We start from the raw sequence: 22,283 nt of genomic DNA, 5'->3' as shown, positions 1-22,283 counted from the left end.
AATAGGATATGTGGTGGACGTAAAGCAACCAATTATCAATCAATCAATAGGATATGTGGTGGACGTAAAGCAACCAATTATCAATCAATCAATAGGATAGGTGGTGGACGTAAAGTAACCAATTATCAATCAATCAATAGGATATGTGCTGGACGTAAAGCAACCAATTATCAATCAATCAATAGATTACTGTGGATACTAATTTTGTAGATTGCTTGGTACAGGGAAACTACAATTTTAATTATTCAACAAATTGAAAATTTTCTAAAGGAGTGTACGTGGACTTTGCCAAAAACCCCAAAATTAAATATCCATGAATATGCAAGTTTTTCTCAAACCACAAAAATTGGTACCCACGAAAAAAAATGAATCATCAAAATTATTGGACTGTATTAAAAACAAGTGACGAGTAACATAAACCTGGGATTTGAAAATTTTGAATTCATCCTAACAGGATGAAAATTAACCCAAAAATTTTGAGATCAAAGGATTATGATAGAGGATCAGAAAGACTTTTATTGTGAATAAATACAAAATACATATATAGATGACATGACATGGACATTAAATGTACACTAGATACAAGTAACCTTCATGATGTGATTAATGACCTTGAACATGGGGTCTACAATAATGTCAGATAGTCATTATTCCTTACAACAAATTGGTATACCAATAAATGACAATAGATGACTCCCATTTTCTTCCAGCCAATGTGAGGGATATATCACTATTATGAAAATACAGTTTAATAAGTACTTTACCTTCATGGAGTGATAGAGCTTCTGAGCAAAATAAGCTGGTCGGTTTTTGACAACTCTCACTGAAAAAAACCAACACATTTTAAATTAGTGACATTGAATGTTATAGTTGTAATTGTTACCTATACTACTGAAGGAAGAGATAATTTTATTGACTTGCAACTCTTCTGAAACCATACATAGACAGAAATTTTTATGATATGATGTACAAATGTAGGGTTTTGTACTTCTTAGATTTGTCCTTGGAGATCGTTATCAATTAGCGTCTTTCACACTTTCATGCTTGCTCAGTTGATGTACTTAGGTTTTTTAATATTTTTATTTTCAAACTAGAGGAGTGGGGTCTTTTGCATTATGTTTCTCATTTTCATCTCTTTCAAGAAAAATAATAAAATGCATTAACCGTGTAAAAATATTTACTGTGTCCACACTCTGTGTGTCAACGCTTGCCCAATTGTATCACGATTTTGCAGGCATCTTCTAGCTGTATGTTATATCTTCATGTTATTTGAAGAGTTTGTTTTAATTGCATGTCCTTAATATTTAATTATATCACTTAAAATTTGATGAGGATAAAAACTTGAGATATAGAAATTTGTCTATTGGTGAAGTCCTCTAGGCATTCCTCTAATAGGGAATGTGTCATAGAGGCAACAACATTACCAAACATCAGAAAACAGCCCGACACAAGTTTCTTACATAGAGCTAACATTCAGATTTGAAAGTTGCCTGATACACAAGTAACTTACCAATAGCTAACATTCCTATTTCAAGATTGCCTGACATTTCACTTTTAATGGAACTTTCAATGTCTTTGCCGGCCATTTTATGATAAGCATCGAAGACAGCACGTAGTTGTTCATAGCTCTGAGAAGCCATGATGGCATTAAATGTTGACTCGTCTGTCCCAAGTTTCTTCTCTCCTGCTTGTAGTAATCTCTGGAATAAACAAAATATCAATTCGCCTTTTCAGAACCTGAAGGACATTTTGGTAATATCATTGTTTGTACACCAAAATGAAAATAATGTTACCTCATTGGATGAATTTCAATTCTTTGGAACGTTTTCAACCAGTCACAACGTTTTGGTGTACAATTTTGAAAATATTATCCAGAATGCATTAGATTCTAAAACGACAATTCTAAGATAACCTTTTCCCATTATTCCCAAAATATGCATAACACAATAATATAACCAACAACTCTTCTTCATTAAAGGTAGCCAAGACCATTTTACCGTAGAAAACTCTCTAACTTATGACCAGGGGCACTGAGCCACAAGAACTCTATCGATCTGCCACTTAAATATGATTTATTCAATAATAACGGTCTTTGAATGACTAAAACAAAACATGTTTAACATTTTTCAACTGATTTTTATAGTTAGTTTTTATGTTGTACTGTTGCACCACTGTTCCAGGTTAGCGGAGGGTTGGGATCCCACTAACATGTTTAAACCCTGCCACATTCTGTATGTATGTGCCTGTCCCAAGTCCGGAGTCTGTAATTCAGTGGTTGTCGTTTGTTTATGTGTTACATATTTGTTTTTCGTTCATTTTTTTACATAGTTTTCTCATTTGAATTGTTTTACATTGTTATTTCGGGGCCTTTTATAGCTGACTTTGTGGCATGGGCTTTGATCATTGTTGAAGGCCATACAGTGAACTATAATTGTTAAATTCTGTGTCATGTTGGTCTATTGTTGAGAGTTGTCTCATTGGCAATCATACCACATATAACTACAATAATAAGGGACAGTTGAATCAGAAAATATTGTGTTTCCTACACAGATGCAGATGACAATGTCATATTCTATCCAACATCATTTTGATGTATTTCTAGTGGATACACGTAGTAGGACTGACGAGAGTACACTTCATTAATGTTCTATTTTCTTGCCTTACATTAACTGTTGTTAAAATGATAGCCTTACCTGTGCATCTTGTTGGGCTTTAGTTGGATCAACAGTCTGGTTTTCCATTCTTCCTCCCTATAAACATAGAAGGTATGATTGATAAATCTTTCACTCTTTTCTCTTCCAGTATTCAGGGAGCCCAGAAAAAATAACTCAATGTGGTATTAACTCAGTAAGTCATTGAACAGCTTATATAATTAAAAGAATAACATGAGAAAACATGGGGATGTACCTTCATCATTCAGCTGTGTTAAATGTCCAGTGGCAAATATGTCATTCATATCAGAAGGAGAACATATGATGTGAATATAAACCCTCGCAGTGCAATTTTTAATGTCCATTGGCAAATATTTCATGCATTTGAGGACAAGAACATGTGATGTGAATATACACCTTTTCTATGCTAATTGATCAGTAAGTAGATGTGAACATCTCATTCCAATTCCTAGACTGCAGATAGAGAATACATTTTGCTACTTTTTGGGAAATAACAAATTTCAAACTTTAAAATTTTGTTGTTGTTTTTGCTAAAAAATATTTTAACAGGCTTTTGTTTGTTATTTTTGTATTCTTCTCTTTCACTTTTTGTGCTTTGTCTACAGAGTGCTTGTATCCAGTTTTGTTCTTCTTCGTTGACATAGTAATTTGTTTCTGTAGTGATTAAGATTATAACACAATATTGACTGCTGTACCCCAATTTTTGACATTTTTACCTATCATGTCTGTTTGTATTACTCTCACATTGTTTTCAACATGGTCAATGGAATTACATGTGGCTGTTATAAAGTAATAGGTTAAGCTAGTTATAAAACCAGGTTTAATCTACCATTTTTTACATTAGAAATTGCCTGTGCTAAGTCAGGAGTATGACAGTTGTTTTCTATTTGTTTGATTTTGTTTTGGCTTTTGATTTTGCCATTTGATAAGGAGCTTTCTGATTAGATTTTTCCTTGGAGTTGAGAAAAATAATAAAAACCATTCACTTACAGATGCCATGGAAACCATAAGTCTTTTGAAATGCCCTGAAGTATCACTAATGATGTCATCTTCTAATTTCTTACTGTATACTAAAAATAAACAAACAAGTTATTACTGTATTCTGGACTTACCGAAAGCATAGAGTTCCTAAAGCAACCAGTGTATACAAAAAAGTAAAATAAATATACAATAGAATCCCTACCAGGTACTCTCCTGATCAATAACAAACCTTAATGTTGTCTAATGAACAATGAAAAGGAAGTCAAGATTAGATTGCTGTTCTAAAGAGAGATGTTCACCTTTAAAGCATTTTTCTGATGCATGTTTGTATTACAGAAACTAGAAGCAACACTGGAGTAATGAGGCTGTATGAAAATGAAAAAGTTAAAAAATAATTAATAATTACAAAATATGTTCTTTTGTCAAAAAAACAAAAACTGATTCAACAGAATATGTAATTTGGCATAAAGCATTGAGCAGGCTCCCCCTTTGAATTCTGTAATTTTATAACACCAGCATGTGATCCTAATATTAACCTTTTTAATATGTAAAACTTAGCTTCCTGTATCTGTTTATTTGTCCTTAGAACTGTTACTCATATCTTTTGTATGTAGCAACATTTTTCTGTATTTAATCTATGACCTGTTTCTCCATCTTTTGAACGTAGCAATAATTTCCTGTATCTGTTTATTTGACCTATGACCTGTTTCTCCATCTTTTGTATTTAGCTATAATTTACTGTATTTGTTTATTTGACCTATGACCTGTTACTTACATCTTTTGTATGTAGCAATAATTTCCTGTATCTGTTTATTTGACCTATGACCTGCTACTTACATCTTTTGTACGTAGCTATAATTTCCTGTATCTGTTTATTTGACCTATGACCTGTTGCTTACATCTTTTGTACGTAGCAATAATTTCCTGTATCTGTTTATTTGACCTATGACCTGTTATTTACATCTTTTGTACATAGCAATAATTTCCTGTATCTGTTTATTTGACCTATGACCTGCTACTTACATTTTGTATGTAGCAATAATTTCCTGTATCTGTTTATTTGACCTTGACTTCTTACTTACATCTTTTGTACGTAGCTATAATTTCCTGTATCTGTTTATTTGACCTATGACCTGTTATTAACATCTTTTGTACATAGCAATAATTTCCTGTATCTGTTTATTTGACCTTTGACCTGTTACTTACATCTTTTGTACGTAGCAATAATTTCCTGTATCTGTTTATTTGACCTATGACCTGTTGCTTACATCTTTTGTACGTAGCAATAATTTCCTGTATCTGTTTATTTGACCTATGACCTGTTACTTACATCTTTTGTACGTAGCAATAATTTCCTGTATCTGTTTATTTGACCTATGACCTGTTACTTACATCTTTTGTAGGTAGCAATAATTTCCTGTATCTGTTTATTTGACCTATGACCTGTTACTTACATCTTTTGTACGTAGCAATAATTTCCTGTATCTGTTTATTTGACCTATGACCTGTTACTTACATCTTTTGTATGTAGCTATAATTTCCTGTATCTGTTTATTTGACCTATGACCTGTTGCTTACATCTTTTGTACGTAGCAATAATTTCCTATATCTGTTTATTTGACCTATGACCTGTTACTTACATCTTTTGTACGTAGCAATAATTTCCTGTATCTGTTTATTTGACCTATGACCTGTTACTTACATCTTTTGTAGGTAGCAATAATTTCCTGTATCTGTATATTTGACCTATGACCTGCTACTTACATCTTTTGTACGTAGCAATAATTTCCTGTATCTGTTTATTTGACCTATGACCTGTTACTTACATCTTTTGTATGTAGCAATAATTTCCTGTATCTGTTTATTTGACCTATGACCTGTTACTCACATCTTTTGTACGTAGCTATAATTTCCTGTATCTGTTTATTTGACCTATGACCTGTTACTTACATCTATTGTATGTATCTATAATTTCCTGTTTCTGTTTATTTGACCTATGACCTGTTACTTACATCTTTTGTACGTAGCAATAATTTCCTGTATCTGTTTATTTGACCTATGACCTGTTACTTACATCTTTTGTACATAGCAATAATTTCCTGTATCTGTTTATTTGACCTTTGACCTGTTACTTACATCTTTTGTATGTAGCAATAATTTCCTGTATCTGTTTATTTGACCTATGACCTGTTACTTCCATCTTTTGTACGTAGCAATAATTTCCTGTATCTGTTTATTTGACCTATGACCTGTTACTTACATCTTTTGTACGTAGCAATAATTTCCTGTATCTGTTCATTTGACCTATGACCTGTTACTTACATCTTTTGTACGTAGCAATAATTTCCTGTATCTGTTTATTTGACCTATGACCTGTTACTTACATCTTTTGTAGGTAGCAATAATTTCCTGTATCTGTTTATTTGACCTATGACCTGTTACTTACATCTTTTGTACGTAGCAATAATTTCCTGTATCTGTTTATTTGACCTATGACCTGTTACTTACATCTATTGTATGTATCTATAATTTCCTGTTTCTGTTTATTTGACCTATGACCTGTTACTTACATCTTTTGTACGTAGCAATAATTTCCTGTATCTGTTTATTTGACCTATGACCTGTTACTTACATCTTTTGTACATAGCAATAATTTCCTGTATCTGTTTATTTCATTTTTGACCTGTTACTTACATCTTTTGTATGTAGCAATAATTTCCTGTATCTGTTTATTTGACCTATGACCTGTTACTTCCATCTTTTGTACGTAGCAATAATTTCCTGTATCTGTTTATTTGACCTATGACCTGTTACTTACATCTTTTGTACGTAGCAATAATTTCCTGTATCTGTTTATTTGACCTATGACCTGTTACTTACATCTTTTGTACGTAGCAATAATTTCCTGTATCTGTTTATTTGACCTATGCCCTGTTGCTTACATCTTTTGTAGGTAGCAATAATTTCCTGTATCTGTTTATTTGACCTATGACCTGTTACTTACATCTTTTGTATGTAGCAATAATTTCCTGTATCTGTTTATTTGACCTATGACCTGTTACTTACATCTTTTGTATGTAGCTATAATTTCCTGTATTTGTTTGTTTGTCCTTGAACACAATATTTCAATCATGGCATCCTCATCTGTTCCAACACCCTGTAAAAAAAATATAAAAAAAATAATAACATAAAAAAGGGATTAAACAAAAGTACAATAATACCATTGATTCAAACTTTAACATTTTCACTTTTATTGTAAACCAGGACATCAATCAAAATTTCTCAGAAGTAATTAAAAACATTCAAAGCGCTGTAAGCGCTGAAGGCAGTTAACCAAAAACCAAGGCAAGCCTAATTATGAAACTGTGGCAATGTTGCTTCAACATTAAACATTCATATATTGTACATTTATGTTTATCTAATGAATTAATTGTTAAGGCAAATAATTTATATGTTATCAAGGTTTCAAAAGCAATGCATATATCAATGTATATTTTTATGGTGAGTCTGCAGTGGTACAAGTTCGCAATGATTGCAATGGTTCTAGTTGGTAGTTAACATTGGTTTAAGTTGACTGTTAGTAGTACATGTTGACTTAGTACGAAAATGTAATAGTATGAATGGACTGGTTTCCCTGTAAAGAAAATTCGTAAGGGTTCCACGGAACCCAGTGTCTCGCCTACTTTTGCTGTTAATCGCAGACTCAACAAAAATGAGGAAAAACATCAATAAAAATTTCCCTCACGATACTGTCTTTTGATTGAAAGAAGCTTCCAAGTTTGGTAAAAAAATCCAGGATAGTTTATGAATCTAATAAATGTTTTATAAACTTTAACTGCAGACTGTATGTAATAATAACTGGAAGAAAAACTAAGTCAATTTATAAGTAAAATACGGAAAAAGTGAATTTTTTTTTTACAAAATTTACTTCTGAATAATATCTTATGATCAGAAACAAGCTTTTGTCTAAGTTTGGTAGAAATCCAGGATAGTTTAAGAACATTATAAAAATTTTAAAAACTTAAACCACAGAGTGAATGTTTTGTTTCTGGCAAAAAAACTAAGTCCATTTATAAGTAAAATACGGAAAAGTGGAAATTTATTTTTACAAAATTTTCTTCTTGATACTATTTTATGATCATAAACAAGCTTCTGTCCAAGTTTGGTACAAATCAAGGATAGTTTATGAAAGTTATTAAAATTTTAAAAACTTTAACCACAGAGTGAATGTCATGTTTTCTCGCAGAAAAACTAAGTCCATTTAAAAGTAAAATACGGAAAAGTGGAAATTTATTTTCACAAAATTTTCTTCTTGATACTATCTTATGATCATAAACAAGCTTCTGTCCAAGTTTGGTACAAATCAAGAATAGTTTATGAAAGTTATTAAAATTTTAAAAACTTTAACCACAGAGTGAATGTAATGTTTCCTTGCAGAAAAACTATTTCCATTTATAAGTAAAATACGGAAAAGTGGAAATTTATTTTCACAAAATTTTCTTCTTGATACTATCTTATGATCATAAACAAGCTTCTGTCCAAGTTTGGTACATATCAAGGATAGTTTATGAAAGTTATTAAAATTTTAAAAACTTTAACCACAGAGTGAATGTAATGTTTCCTCGCAGAAAAACTAAGTCCATTTATAAGTAAAATACAGAAAAAATGGAATTTTATTTTTACAAAATTTACTTCTGGATACTTTCTTATGATCATAAACAAGCTTCTGTCCAAGTTTGGTAGAAATTCAGTATAGTTTAAGAAAGTTATTAAAATTTCAAAAACTTTAACCACAGAGTGAATATTTGTGGACGCCGCCGACGACGACGACGCCGACGACGACGGAATGTAGGATCGCTTAGTCTCGCTTTTTCGACTAAAGTCGAAGGCTCGACAAAAACTGAGTGTGTGTTTTATAGTACCAAAGTTATGAGACACAAATCAGACAAATGTTCACTACTACAAGGATCAAAGGTGAGGTCTGACTGACCTGCCCATAGTAAATGTAAATGATTTGTTATATTGTCCCATACATGAATACATATGGTTTAGGGGTGGGGATCTTGACGGTTTTCAAGTTCTCAAACAGGAAGGGGTAGGGTGACCTGAGACTTCCCCTATATTTCATTTGATTTGTTATATTGTCCCATACATGAATATATATGGCATAGGGGTGGGGATCTCATCGATTTCTAAGTTCTCAAACAGGAGGGGTAGGGTGACCCCAGGGACTCCCCCTATATTTCATTTAATTAGTTATATTGACCCATACATGAATATATATTGTTTAGGGGTGGGGATCTCAGCCGTTTCCAAGTTCTCAAACAGGAGGGGATGGGGTGACCACAGGAACTCCCCCTTTATTTCATTTGATTAGTTATATTGTCCCATACATGAGTATGTATGGTTTAGGGGTGGGGATCTCGATCATTTCCAAGTTCTCAAATGGGAGGAGATGGGGCAACTCCAGGGACTCTCCCTATATCATTTGAATATATGGTTTAGGGGTAGGGATCTTGACCGTTTCAAAGTTCTCAAACAGGAGGGGTGTGGGTTGACCCCAGGGACTCCCCTATATTTCATTTGATTAGTTATTTTGTCCCATACATAAGTATGTACGATTTAGGGGTTGGGATCTCATCCGTTTCTAAGTTATCAAACAGTAGAGGGTAGGGTGAACACAGGGACTCCCCCTATATTTCATTTGATTTGTTATATTGTCCCATACCTGAATATATATGGTTTAGGGGTGGGGATCCAAACTGTTTCAAAGTTCCCAAACAGGAGGGGGTGGGTGACCCCAGGAACTCCCCTATATTTCGTTTGATTAGTTATCTAGTCCCATACATGAATATATATGGTTGTGAGGTGGGGATCTCATCCGTTTCAAAGTTATCAAATGGGAAGGGGTAGAGTGGCCCAAAGGACACCACCTTTATATCTTGCCTACATTCAGGTATTATATAATATAGTTGCATTATTTGTGAAAATAAAGTAAGAAACTTCCAGCTACTTTAACTGACCCTTCAAAATTGAGAAAAAAATACCCCTTCAAAATTGCAGTAATATATGTTTACATTTTAAAAGCATCTTACATGCGTTATCAACATCTATCACTGATAAAGAAAATTTATACTGTGACCAGGAACATATATATTGTTAGATATACTGATCCCAGCTGTCACATTGTACAGTATTGGATTTTGACATTAAAATTTGTCAAAAAGTAATTTTGAGTTTCTGTATAAAATATTTTCTGCTTTTTCTTTCTTTCACATATATCCTTTGGTTTTCAATTCCAGTATTTATATTCATTTACCATGCATAGATGTATTTTGTCACCTGCCTGGATTTTTTTTGTAGTTGATTGCCAAAACCCGGAATTACCCTTATCCTCTTCCGGAATCGGATCCGATATTGTAATTGTCTTCTTCACGGCAGCCATTGTCATTGTGTTTACAATGTTGTTTTTGTCAGTCAGATATGATTTTACTCGAATTTAAAAAAAAATTTGTCTGTGATTTTCTGTATATAGCTAGCGGTTAAACAAAATGGACATCGCTGTCATGAATAATAATGATTAATATATGTTTTGCGATCATTTATTTGGAGACTTTGGCGAAAAGGTTTGCAAAGTTATTTTTTATTTTCTTTCAAGTGGATTCCACTGGAAGGTCCGTCGGGCAACTGGCGTGGCTAGTAACCAAGCTGAAAGTCCGATTGCAAAAGTGAAAGGTCACAGAACTCGGACCACCGCTAATTTGAACCCTTGCCTCCAAATTGAAAAGATACGAAAATTTCGTCTTCTAATTTGAAATTGCCGCCAACAACATGAACAGTTGAACTTATTATATAATAGACTACTGACGTAGTACTACGTATTGACGACAAACAATATTCCTACGACTTTTGCCATTTGGGAAATCTAAACTACTTGTCTTTAAAGATTTTTGGCGATTAAATATTGCATACAATTGTTCTTTGATATCTTAGCCAAAAACACAGGCGATAATAAACTACATAAGGCTTCCTAATGAGCACTACTTCCTATGTGCAACTTCAAAACTTTTGGGTGATTCGACGATCATTGAAGGTTTTTTTGGTAATATTTTTTGTAATCCAGAATTAAAAGTAATAAAAAAGTGTTCAATTAGTTATATATAACATAGTAGCCAGCTAGATATTAAAAATGGCAAGTATTTCAGCATTTATTGGGTAGACCACAAATCTAGGGTGCTCGCATAATGCAGTTTAACTGCATAAAAATCAATGAAACCTAAAATTTAGTACAGGAGTACAGGGACACAATTTCTTAATTTTAAGAAATCTTTAAAAAAAACAACCTTACCTATCTTCAATGATTTAGATGTGACCATGTTAAGTATTTATATTGTATAGACCCTTGGTGAAGACTATGATGACTCTCTTATTTATTTGTTCTGTTGGTGTCACATTCAGGTCTGTGTCTTTTATGTATTATGATTGAACCTGTATAAGCTACTAATCTTATACATGTACTGAGGTTGGCATATCTTTGAAAGGTAATTGAATGGAAACTATTATTTAGTCCTTGATATTTTAAGCATGTGAGGTTTTTTCATAAATATATTTTGCATTTGATCCTGTTGTTTTGAAATGCTTATTCAGTTTGAATTATTTCTATTAACAATAAACTGTTATCACAGAGATATGTCTCACCTTTTTGTAATTTTGATTATGCCAATGTTGAAATCCAAATAGCAATACTCTAACATCTTACACAAGTTATGCAAATATTCAAAGTCAATGAACCATGATTGAGTTATATAGCGCTAAACAATCTCCTTGTAAATGAAATGTGCCAATGCTAATACAACTGCATACCAAATACCATTGACTTATTATAAGGTTCCCAAATCTAAATACAAACATTAACTTGTAAACTATGTAAAAGTTTCAAAGTCAATGAACCATGAAGAAGGGGTGGGGCTATATAATCTCCATGGAAACAATACTTGCAAAACCAATAAATTTGCATACCAAATATCATTGACTTAACATACATTGTAAGCAGTTCATCTTAAACTGATCTAATCACAAACTAATACATGTAAACTAAGATAAGTTTCAAAGTCATTAGACTGTGACTGAGGGGCAAGGCCAAATATTCTCAATGAAAATGAGATGTGCCAAAGCTTATAAAACTGAATACCAATTAACATTGGCCTTCCACTAAGGGTTCCCCTTGAACTGACCTAATCACAAACTTATACATAACTTAGAAAAAATTCAAAAGTCAATAGACCATGACTAAGGGGGCAGAGCCAAATTATCTCCATGAAAACCAGATATGCAAATGCTTATACAACTGCATACCAAATATCATTGACCTACCACTTGTGGTTCCCCATAAACTGACCTAATCACAAACTAATACATGTAAAATAAGCAAAAGTTTCGAAGTCAATAGACCATGACTGAGGGGGCATGGCCAAATTATCTCCATGGAAATGAGATGTGCCAATGCTTATACAACTGCATACCAAATATGATTGACCTACCACTTGCCGTTCACCATAAACTAGACCTAATCACGCCGTCCCCACTGTTGCCGACGCCGGAAACAGCATACCTTTGTCTCGCTTTTTTACTCCGTCAAGGCGAGACAAAAAGTCTTGCTTTTTTTTCTGTAACTTTCTTCTGCTATTTCGGAGCACATCTTGCTAAGTTTTGGAAAAGGAATGAGAAATTCTTACAATATGCAATGCTTTGTAATTCCATTGATGCATTTTATGCAGAAAACAAGGTTTTAAGATAGAAAAATGTTTTTTTTTCCTAAACATTTTTACATATTAATATTGAGAAAGCAAACCAGTATCAGATATTGGAACACTTGCAATTGGCAGAAATATTATATTGGAATGCCAGAAATATCCCATTGGAATGCCAGAAATATCCCATTGGGATGTCAGAAATATCCCATTGGAATGGCAGAAATATCCCATTGGAATGGCAGAAATATCCCATTGGAATGGCAGAAATATCCCATTGGGATGTCAGAAATATCCCATTGGGATGTCAGAAATATCCCATTGGAATGGCAGAAATATCCCATTGGAATGGCAGAAATATCCCATTGGAATGGCAGAAATATCCCATTGGAATGGCAGAAATATCCCATTGGAATGCCAGAAATATTCAATTGAATGCCAGAAATATCCCATTTGAAAGTGATTTAAAAAAAATTACATAATAAAATAACAGGAAATGTACTGCTTTTGAGGTCATAAAATGATCTTTGTATGGGGTCACAACATGAGATGGAATTATGGGAACAACACAGGAAATAGAAGGCAGAACTCATCCAACCAATAATGACTATGTGTCTTACGCCATAAAATAAAATATTGCATTAAACAGTATTTATACTAACCTTCATTGCTCGTTTTAGCTCATAAGCATCAAATTCATCCCATGGCATCATCAAAGCAACAACACAATCTTCAAATTTACCTCCTAATTCACTCTTCAGTTCTTTGATTAAATCCTGTTCAAATAAAAAAGGTCAAGTTTGACTAATTTTCTATGGCATAGAAACAGTTGACAAAATATGCACACAAATACAGTCACTTCAAAACTATGCAAAATTTAAACTCACAGTGAGACATAGATATTGTATGATTACAAAGTCTGCATAACCTTTCTGCTGTGTAAATCTGTCTTTAACCATAGGAGGTTAAATTTAACTTTTATGTCAAAAGGTCACAAGTAATAAAATATATTAAATCTTATATCTATCAAAAGATGCATTCTGGTGGCTAGTTTAAAGATAGCTACAAAAAGCCCCATTGTAATTAATTCAGATAAAAAATATTTAGCATCTGTTTATAATTAAAAGCAACATGGCTCAAGTTGAAATTTTGTATGTAGTTTTAATTTAGCATATAAGGAAAACACTGTTCTGCACAAATTTTAATTAAATTTAAGTAGTTCTGACTTTATGAAATTTCAGCTTATAATTAAGCCATAATTTCTTATATTTTTTTCGTAAAGGATCACAATTCTAATTAAAAAAATCTCTAGATGACTTTTGGTTAGAACTATATCAAATTACAGAGTTAACCCCCCTAAATAGGTAATCTCTAGAGGTGAAGTTTACCTTTCCAAACATAGTCTTAAACATGGTTCTAATCTGTTGTCTCTGTTCACTTGATCTGAAGGCTAAAACATCAATGATGGCTTTCTCATCAGTACCTAGAAATTAAATCATTTTATAAACAATTCTTTCAACTTGCCTCCCCTTGGTATGACAACATGCAGTGGTTAAATCTTGGATGTTTTTCATAATTTATATTTTTTATTATTATTATTATATAATTTATTCCTTTAAATGGGCAATAGATGTCAAATTTTTGTTCACCAATTTGACTCAAATTCTCATATTTAATTTATAACATACTTAAACGTATATCCAAATTACAATAAATCTAAAATAAACAATTAACAGTGCATGGACTCCATAATATGTATCACATTTCTTGGTGGGTTTTTTTCAGTCTAAACACCATCTAATTAACCATCAAGATGACCTCCAAAGGCTGCCGACAATCACATAACCTAATATAAATATAAATAGGTAGCGACCTCCTGCAATTGGATTTTTCAAGGTCTGTTTGATTTCATGTTATATATAGGTTTAAAAATATGTTAATCATCTGCTTTACCAGTATAAAATTGCTTTTTTGTGGATCTCAAATCAGTCAACTTAATGGTTCAACTTTCTTTTCACTTTCAATGTTGACATTCTTTCCATTTCATGGCTGAACAAGACTAATTCAAGAGTAACCAATCTCTAGCTAATGAGTTAAACTGAAGGTCATTTGAATTAAATGAGGTAGAGATATTTACTTGCAAGTGAACAATTAATCAGAGCTATTTCTTCTCATATTGTCATAATTTTAAAATCTGACCAAACATTACTTTATTTAAACATATTGACGTAATATTTAAAAGCTTTTTTTTTTTAGATCAGCTGTGATTCAATGATCTCCTGTCTCATTGGTCACACCTCCTTATGTTCATATCTATATACAACTCACCAAAGCCCTTCATGGCTTTCCTCAGAATGTTGGCATCATTTTCTGCATTAAAGTTTTTGGCAGGCTTCAATGTTCCTTCAGTCTACAAAATATAAGTTCTCATTATTTTATTATTTAACTTACTGTGGATTCATTTATTTTCGTGGGTATCAATTTTCGTGGATTGCTGAAAACTTGCATAATCGTGGATATTTGATTTCGTGGTTTTTCCAATCTCTGTATACAAAGCCTATTGAAATATGTTATTCGTTGAACATTTGAATTCGTGGTTCACTTGTACCCATGAAATCCTTGAAAATTGGTATCCAACGAATAATAATGAATCCACAGTATTATTATTTACTAATATAATTGAATACAACGTTTATATTGTTGGATAACACAATCTTTAGACATCACTATTATCCTTTACTGAACAGGGGCTTTTAAGTGAAATTGCATAAAATTCCCATTTATTTCATGTTTTTATTTATTTTTTCTAATAAAGCAAAACAATATTTATGTTTCTGTAATTTGTACAATTGTTGGCTTTTTGTAGGATAAAGTAAGTTATAAAAAGACCTTATTTGGATGGAGCAACATCTTTATTACAATAACACTCAAGAATGATTGTATACATAAGAACAAGACTAAAACTAAGATTTAATCATAAAATCTGTTAAATAAAGGAAACAGGAAAGATAACATTCATGATTGTTTAACAATTTCTATATCTCAAACAAGAGGAAACAGTACAATTTGTCATGTTGATTCACATCTTTTGTCAAGAATTCATCTTTGAGTCAATTTGAACAAAATCTAAACATGATAAAAGTTAATAATTAATAATATGCTGGGCAAGATGAGTTTATGTATTTAGTAGCATATCCTTTTTTTAATTTAAAATTAATATATATTTTATAATTGTATAAATAAACCAATTGTTCAAGACGTTTTGGCCATTGGCCTTCTTCAGTTGTTTATTATTCCTCTAAACTACATGGCTGCCATTCTTTTTTAAAACATTGAAAAGATGTTATAGATAAATGTCCTTGGAAACGTCATGACGTCATAATACTTTAACGTCATAATAACATGACGTCACAATACTTTTGTATGAATGAAACAGAAAGATCACTCAACGAAAGAATAAAAGAACATCTTGCAGATATCAGACATGATAGAGATACAGCTGTGGCAGAACATTTTAACCAAGAGGATCATTGTAAAGAGGACATCACAGTTCAGGTTCTGCAACAGATTTACGATAAATCCGCAAATTACAGGAGATATATTGAGGCACAATGGATGCAAAAATTAAATACAATTAGACCATTTGGAATTAACGTTAAAAAGGAATGACTGTAATTGATCAAAACTTATATAATTTAACTTTCATTCATACAAAAGTATTGTGACGTCATGTTATTATGACGTTAAAGTATTATGACGTCATGACGTTTCCAAGGACATTTATCTATAACATCTTTTCAATGTTTTAAAAAAGAATGGCAGCCATGTAGTTTAGAGGAATAATAAACAACTGAAGAAGGCCAATGGCCGAAACGTCTTGAACAATTGGTTTATTTATACAATTATAAAAGATATGTTCCCTATTGGAATTTTGAAAACAAGGATTAAAATTAATACTCATTATCATATGTTTAGTAGTAAATACAGTAGTTTTGCATATGTGATAAATAGCCTGCTGTTTAATCCATATCGCGCAACTTTGATGCGCACCCTTTATCGCATACCCTTTATCACACCCCTATCCTTTATCGCATACCCTTTATCACACCCCTACTTTTTTTTTTTTTTTTTTTTTTTTACATAAAGTCAGTTTTGTTTTTTTTTTGCTTAAGAAAATTTTTCCTCAAAATAGTAAATTTTTTGAATGACGTCATTGTTTGGTATGTGACGTCACGAACGTCGAGTTTTCATATTGTATGTGACGTCACGAACGTCAAGTTTTCATATTTTTTGGCACACTAAATGCAACTATGAAAAATACAAAACACACAAATTAATACAATTATAAACAAAATATTTTTAAAACAACAGCACGCAAATTGTAAGGTAACCCAGGTGCTTTGACCATTGCAATTACACCCAAAGGTGTTGATAATTCAGAATTCGAAATTTTTTTCAATGGATCTTTGATAGTGAAAAGGCAGGCCCAAATAAGGCTGTTATTGTCGCCTATGTAAATAATTACTTCCTTGTACCATAACAGTTGATGCAACTTGACTTTTCAGATTTAAATGCCTTGCTCACAGAAGAATGAAACAAAAATATGTTACAAAGATTTGAGTCTTTATACTCACAAGAGTAGTACCAAGAGTACTCTGCTTTACATCCATTATGAAGAATTTATATAATCTTAAATAACACCCAGTATTGTCTCTTCAACTATGATATGATGTTCGTCTTGTGTAACAACAATGAACAAGGAAATGAGATATCCTGAACATTTATACCACGTTTTTTAATTGTAATTGGAAAAAAATTAATATGAATATGATTGAACAATAACCCTCCCTCCTCCCCCTTTTTTGTTGTCAAAAGGCTGTAATAAATATGTTCAATATCATTTAATTCTGGTATGGCCAAAGTTAACTAAAGTTATAGAGTAAAAATTACATGCAGATGTTACAACAAATGGTGCTAATTTCAAGACTTTGTCATTGATGTTACATCAAAATAAATTGAGCATTCGTAGAAAAAGATACAGTTTCTTTTATTTTCTTTTACATTCCATAACTAGAGGCTCTAAAGAGCCTGTGTCGCTCACCTTGGTCTATGTGAATATTAAAGGAAGCAGATGGATTCATGACAAAATTGTGTTTTGGTGATGGTGATGTGTTTGTACATCTTACTTTACTGAACATTCTTGCTGCTTAAAATTATCTCTATCTATAATGAACTGGCCCATTAGATTCAGTGGAAAATGTTAGTGAAAAATTTACAAATTTTATGAAAATTGTTAAAAATTGACTATAAAGAACAATAACTCCTAAGGGGGTCAATTGACCATTTTGGTCATGTTGACTTATTTGTAAATCTTACTTTGCTGAACATTATTTTTGTTAACAGTTTATCTCTATCAATAATAATATTCAAGATAATGACCAAAAACAGCAAAATTTCCTTAAAACTAACAATTCAGGGTCAGCAACCCAACAACGGGTTGTCCGATTCATCTAAAAATTTCAGAGCAGATAAATGTTGACCTGATAAACAATTTTACCCCCATGTCAGATTTGTTCTAAATGCTTTGGGTTTTGAGTTATAAGCCAAAAACTGCATTTTACCCCATGTTCTATTTTTAGCCAAGGGGCCATCTTGGTTGGATGGCTGGGTCACCGGACACATTTTTCAAACTACTAACCCAAAAGATGATTGTGGCCAAGTTTGGATTACTTGGCCAATTAGTTTCAGAGGAGAAGATTTTTGTAAAAGATTACTAAGATTTACGAAAAATGGTTAAAAATTGACTATAAAGGGCAATAACTCCTAAAGTGGTCAACTGACCATTTCAGTCATGTTGACTTATTTGTAAATCTTACTTGGGTGAACATTATTGCTGTTTATAGTTTATCTCTATCTATAATAATATTCAAGATAATAACCAAAAAGAGCAAAATTTCCTTAAAATTACTAATTCAGGGCCAGCAACCCAACAACAGGTTGTCTGATTCATCTGAAAATTTCAGGGCAGATAGATCTTGAACTGATAAACAATTTTACCCCTGTCAATTTGCTCTAAATGCTTTGGGTTTTGAGTTATAAGCCAAAAACTGCATTTTACCCCATGTTCTATTTTTAGCCATGGCGGCCATCTTGGTTTGATGGCCGGGTCACCGGACACATTTTTCAAACTACTAACCCAAAAGATGATTGTGGCCAAGTTTGGATTTATTTGGCCCAGTAGTTTCAGAGGAGAAGATTTTTGTAAAATATTACTAAGATTTACGAAAAATGGTTAAAACTTGACTATAAAGGGCAATAACTCCTAAAGGGGTCAACTGACCATTTCAGTCATGTTGACTTATTTGTAAATCTTACTTTGCTGAACATTATTGCTGTTTACTGTTTATCTCTATCTATAATAATATTCAAGATAATAACCAAGAACAGCAAAATTTCCTTAAAATTACTAATTCAGGGGCAGCAACCCAATAACGGGTTATCCGATTCATCTGAAAATTTCAGGGCAGATAGATCTTCACCTGTTTAACAATTCTACCCCCATATCAGGTTTGCTCTAAATGCTTTCGTTTTTGAGTTATAAGCCAAAAACTGCATTTTACCCCTATGTTCTATTTTTTAGCCATGACGGCCATCTTGGATGGTTGGCCCGGTCACCGGACACATTTTTTAAACTAGATACCCCAATGATGATTGTGGCCAAGTTTGGTTTAATTTGGCCCAGTAGTTTCAGAGGAGAAGATTTTTGTAAAAGTTAACGACGACGACGGACGACGCCGGACGCCGGACGCCAAGTGATGAGAAAAGCTCACTTGGCCTTTTAGGCCAGGTGAGCTAAAAATAGACAAAGGTCAATGTTCTTAAAATAATAAATTATTCAAAAACTCCAATTTGGACAAACTTCAACTCCTTTCTGAACAACATTTATATACACTCCTCAGATTAACTCATGCATGAATTAATGTGTAATCGGTCACTCATTGAATATTGTTCTAAATTTGAATTCTTGGATCAATTATTTTATAATTATTAGCTTGAATTCAATTAATAAAACATGTTTACGCTAACACAAACTATATAGTAATAGGAGATACTTCATTACAGTTAAATGGAAGCATAGTTTCCTGACTAATAGAAAGAAAAGTTTGTAATTTCATCCTCCCAGTTACCTATACACTGAAAGATACATACCAGACTATTTCTGATACATTTAAAAAGTCTCTAAAGATTTCAATTGGAAACTCTTTTGTTTTTAATTGTTTTTTTAATCTGTCGACCAGCCTCCTATTAACAGGGATACAACTTTTACCTTGAGAATAAAATCTCCCAATTCTCCCCCTTTAACAAGTTTTCATTTTACATGTTACAAGTAGTAATGTTGTCTTAACTTGACAAACTAATTTTAAAACCTAACTAGTTTATACACTATAAATGACTATATGTATTATTTACCTCTGTAGTACACCTTGTGTGAACATTGTATATTATAACTTTTACAGGGTGCCTAAGGTCTTCCTCAATTTCTTTACATGTATTTGTCAAATAATTCATGTAAACTTTAAACTGTACAATTTATTAGTTAAGCTATTAACAGAAAAAAGTTAGATAAAATATATGCATTTTAAGACAAGGTGACAAAAGATTAAATGCAAATTTCCCTCATGAAGAATGTTCCCCAGATGGAGATCCACCCGTTTTTGAAATTTAAAGATTTCAGAAGTTTACAACTTTTATGCAAATGTCAATATTTTGATTCATCATAACATTTCAGTGGTTGATCCAGGGAGAGGGTTCCCGGGGTTAGAACCCCTCCCCTTTTTCTGGACGATCAATGCATTTGAATGGGGCCATAAGGTTGGACCCCCCCCCCCCTTTTCCTGGGTTTGGATCTGCCCCTGCATTTAGATCAGTTTAATTCTTGTTATGTGTCATCCCTATTTCTTTATATTACTATCTATGATAAAATGATTGTATTAGGCCACATTTATGGGGGATTTCCCCAATGAGAGGAGTTGCCCTGAATTTTGAAATTCTTTATTAAAAAAACACAGAAAATAGTAACTAGTCATCATACAGTATAAACCTAGCCGTGTAAACATTATTCTGACAGGTATAAAATAGTAAAGAAACATAGGCGTAGAATTCTCAATACAGTTTTATAGTAACATTGAACTTAATAACCAAGATAAATATTAATATTATACACAACTGCATATGAGTCATAACAGGATATTTCAAATCGAGATATAATATAATAAAATTTTTGATGTAGAGGAGTTAATACACATAAAAAATTAGTGTACACATCAACATAAATCATACTAATAAATAAAATTTTCAGTGCATGACATATTTGTCTTAATCTACCTGCATTTGCTGTTGCATAATTTTTAAATTCTGATATATTCACACTTGAATTCTACTAATATTCACACTATCTTTTCAATATTATAATCACAGGTAAATACTATTTACAATATGCACTGCAGTACTTAAAACTATTGATCTTATATTTAGTGTATAGTTATAGTAAATACATTGATACTAACTTTATACTATATAGTGACAAATATAATGAAAGCTTACCGCCATAGCTGTTGATGTAGAATATCAATAAGACTAGTCACCTTGAACACAAATCACCAGTCTACAGATTACTGGTGTTATTTAAATTACATCTGTACTGGGAAATCTCAATGATATAAATAGTAACAGACCTGATAATAACCTCAATAGGTCAAGATGAATTCATTTAACAGTTTTTTTTTAAATATTTAACTGCAAGGAAGAATAGGTCAAGATGAATTTGTTCAACAGTTTTATTTTAAGCAAGGGTTTAAATAGTTTGTCCTGAAAATACTTAATATTCACTTCCTTAGTATTCATAAAGTTAAAATATAATTTGTGTATTTAAACATAGATTTAATAAAATATGCACATTTTTGTGATGGTCTCAAAATTTCTTCTTTCCCATTGTATACTTAATATAATAGAAAAGATTTGATATAGGTATATAAAACTGACCATTATTTAATATGACTAACCTAACACTAGACTTAACTTATGTCATTATCACAAACAAACCCTAACTTATTCCTAACTTTAATAAACAGCTGTGTCTTGAGCCCATGATACACCCGTCCTGTTTTCTAGGAATAAAGTTCAATCACTTCTCAATGATTATGTCATATCAGAAATTTCTGAAAAACTAAAGGGAGGTTATCTTAATAGATATAAACCAGTCACAAAGTTTATTGAAAACTGCTCAAAGCACTTTAAAGGTGTTGTTCAAAAACTGGAAAATCATTCCTTTTTTTATGAATAACATCCCATAACTCATAAATTTTAAACTAAAATTTTAAAAAATGGAAAGGGAACTTATGTCAACAGATATAAACAATTCACCTAAGTTCGTGTAGATTGGTTATAGGGTTTTTGAGTTAATGTCTGACATGTTGCAGACGGAAGAACTGACAGACTGGCGACAACTATATCATACCATAATAAGTCCTGTAAACATGCGTATAAAAACTGACCATTAACATGTCTAACCTAACACTAACTGTAGCCCTAAATCATTACCACAGACAAAGCCTTACCCTTACCCTAAAATATATCCTAACTTGTTGTAAATTTTTCACCTTGCACTAAACTAATACCTGGAGTAAGTATTCCAACATGAAATTGATTTTTTCACCTAACTATCAACTGGTAGGTAAAGATATAGGTATAACAAGTTTACAATCTTATTTATATTTCATATTTTTCAAATCCTTTTTAATGATAAAGCTGCATGTATTAACATTGTTCACCACTTTGATACAAAGAGTAATCCTGAATATTTATTATCTGCCTCAATTAA

General features: G+C 32.1%; 1 protein-coding gene across 5 annotated transcripts in view; it reads right to left on the bottom strand.

Annotated features, from left to right (window-relative positions):
• LOC143046389 (annexin A4-like) overlaps positions 1-22,283 on the bottom strand; it is a 53,111-nt gene that overhangs the window by 9,810 nt on the left and 21,018 nt on the right. For all 5 annotated transcript variants that reach the window (XR_012969154.1, XM_076219528.1, XM_076219529.1 and 2 more), the window contains 8 exons: positions 14,732-14,813; positions 13,792-13,886; positions 13,066-13,179; positions 6,720-6,810; positions 3,663-3,742; positions 2,694-2,750; positions 1,511-1,700; positions 765-823 (listed from right to left, as the gene is read on the bottom strand). Coding sequence is in view for 4 of the 5 variants with exons in the window: in XM_076219528.1 (XP_076075643.1) it covers positions 765-823; positions 1,511-1,700; positions 2,694-2,750; positions 3,663-3,742; positions 6,720-6,810; positions 13,066-13,179; positions 13,792-13,886; positions 14,732-14,813 (768 nt within the window). In the remaining variant the exon portion in view is untranslated. The remainder of the gene's footprint in view (positions 1-764; positions 824-1,510; positions 1,701-2,693; positions 2,751-3,662; positions 3,743-6,719; positions 6,811-13,065; positions 13,180-13,791; positions 13,887-14,731; positions 14,814-22,283) is intronic.

The sequence above is a fragment of the Mytilus galloprovincialis genome, chromosome 9 (assembly GCF_965363235.1).
Source record: "Mytilus galloprovincialis chromosome 9, xbMytGall1.hap1.1, whole genome shotgun sequence".
Lineage (NCBI taxonomy): Eukaryota > Metazoa > Mollusca > Bivalvia > Mytilida > Mytilidae > Mytilus > Mytilus galloprovincialis.
The sequence above is the reverse complement of the archived record's forward strand: the minus strand, read 5'-3'. Positions and strand labels throughout refer to the sequence as shown.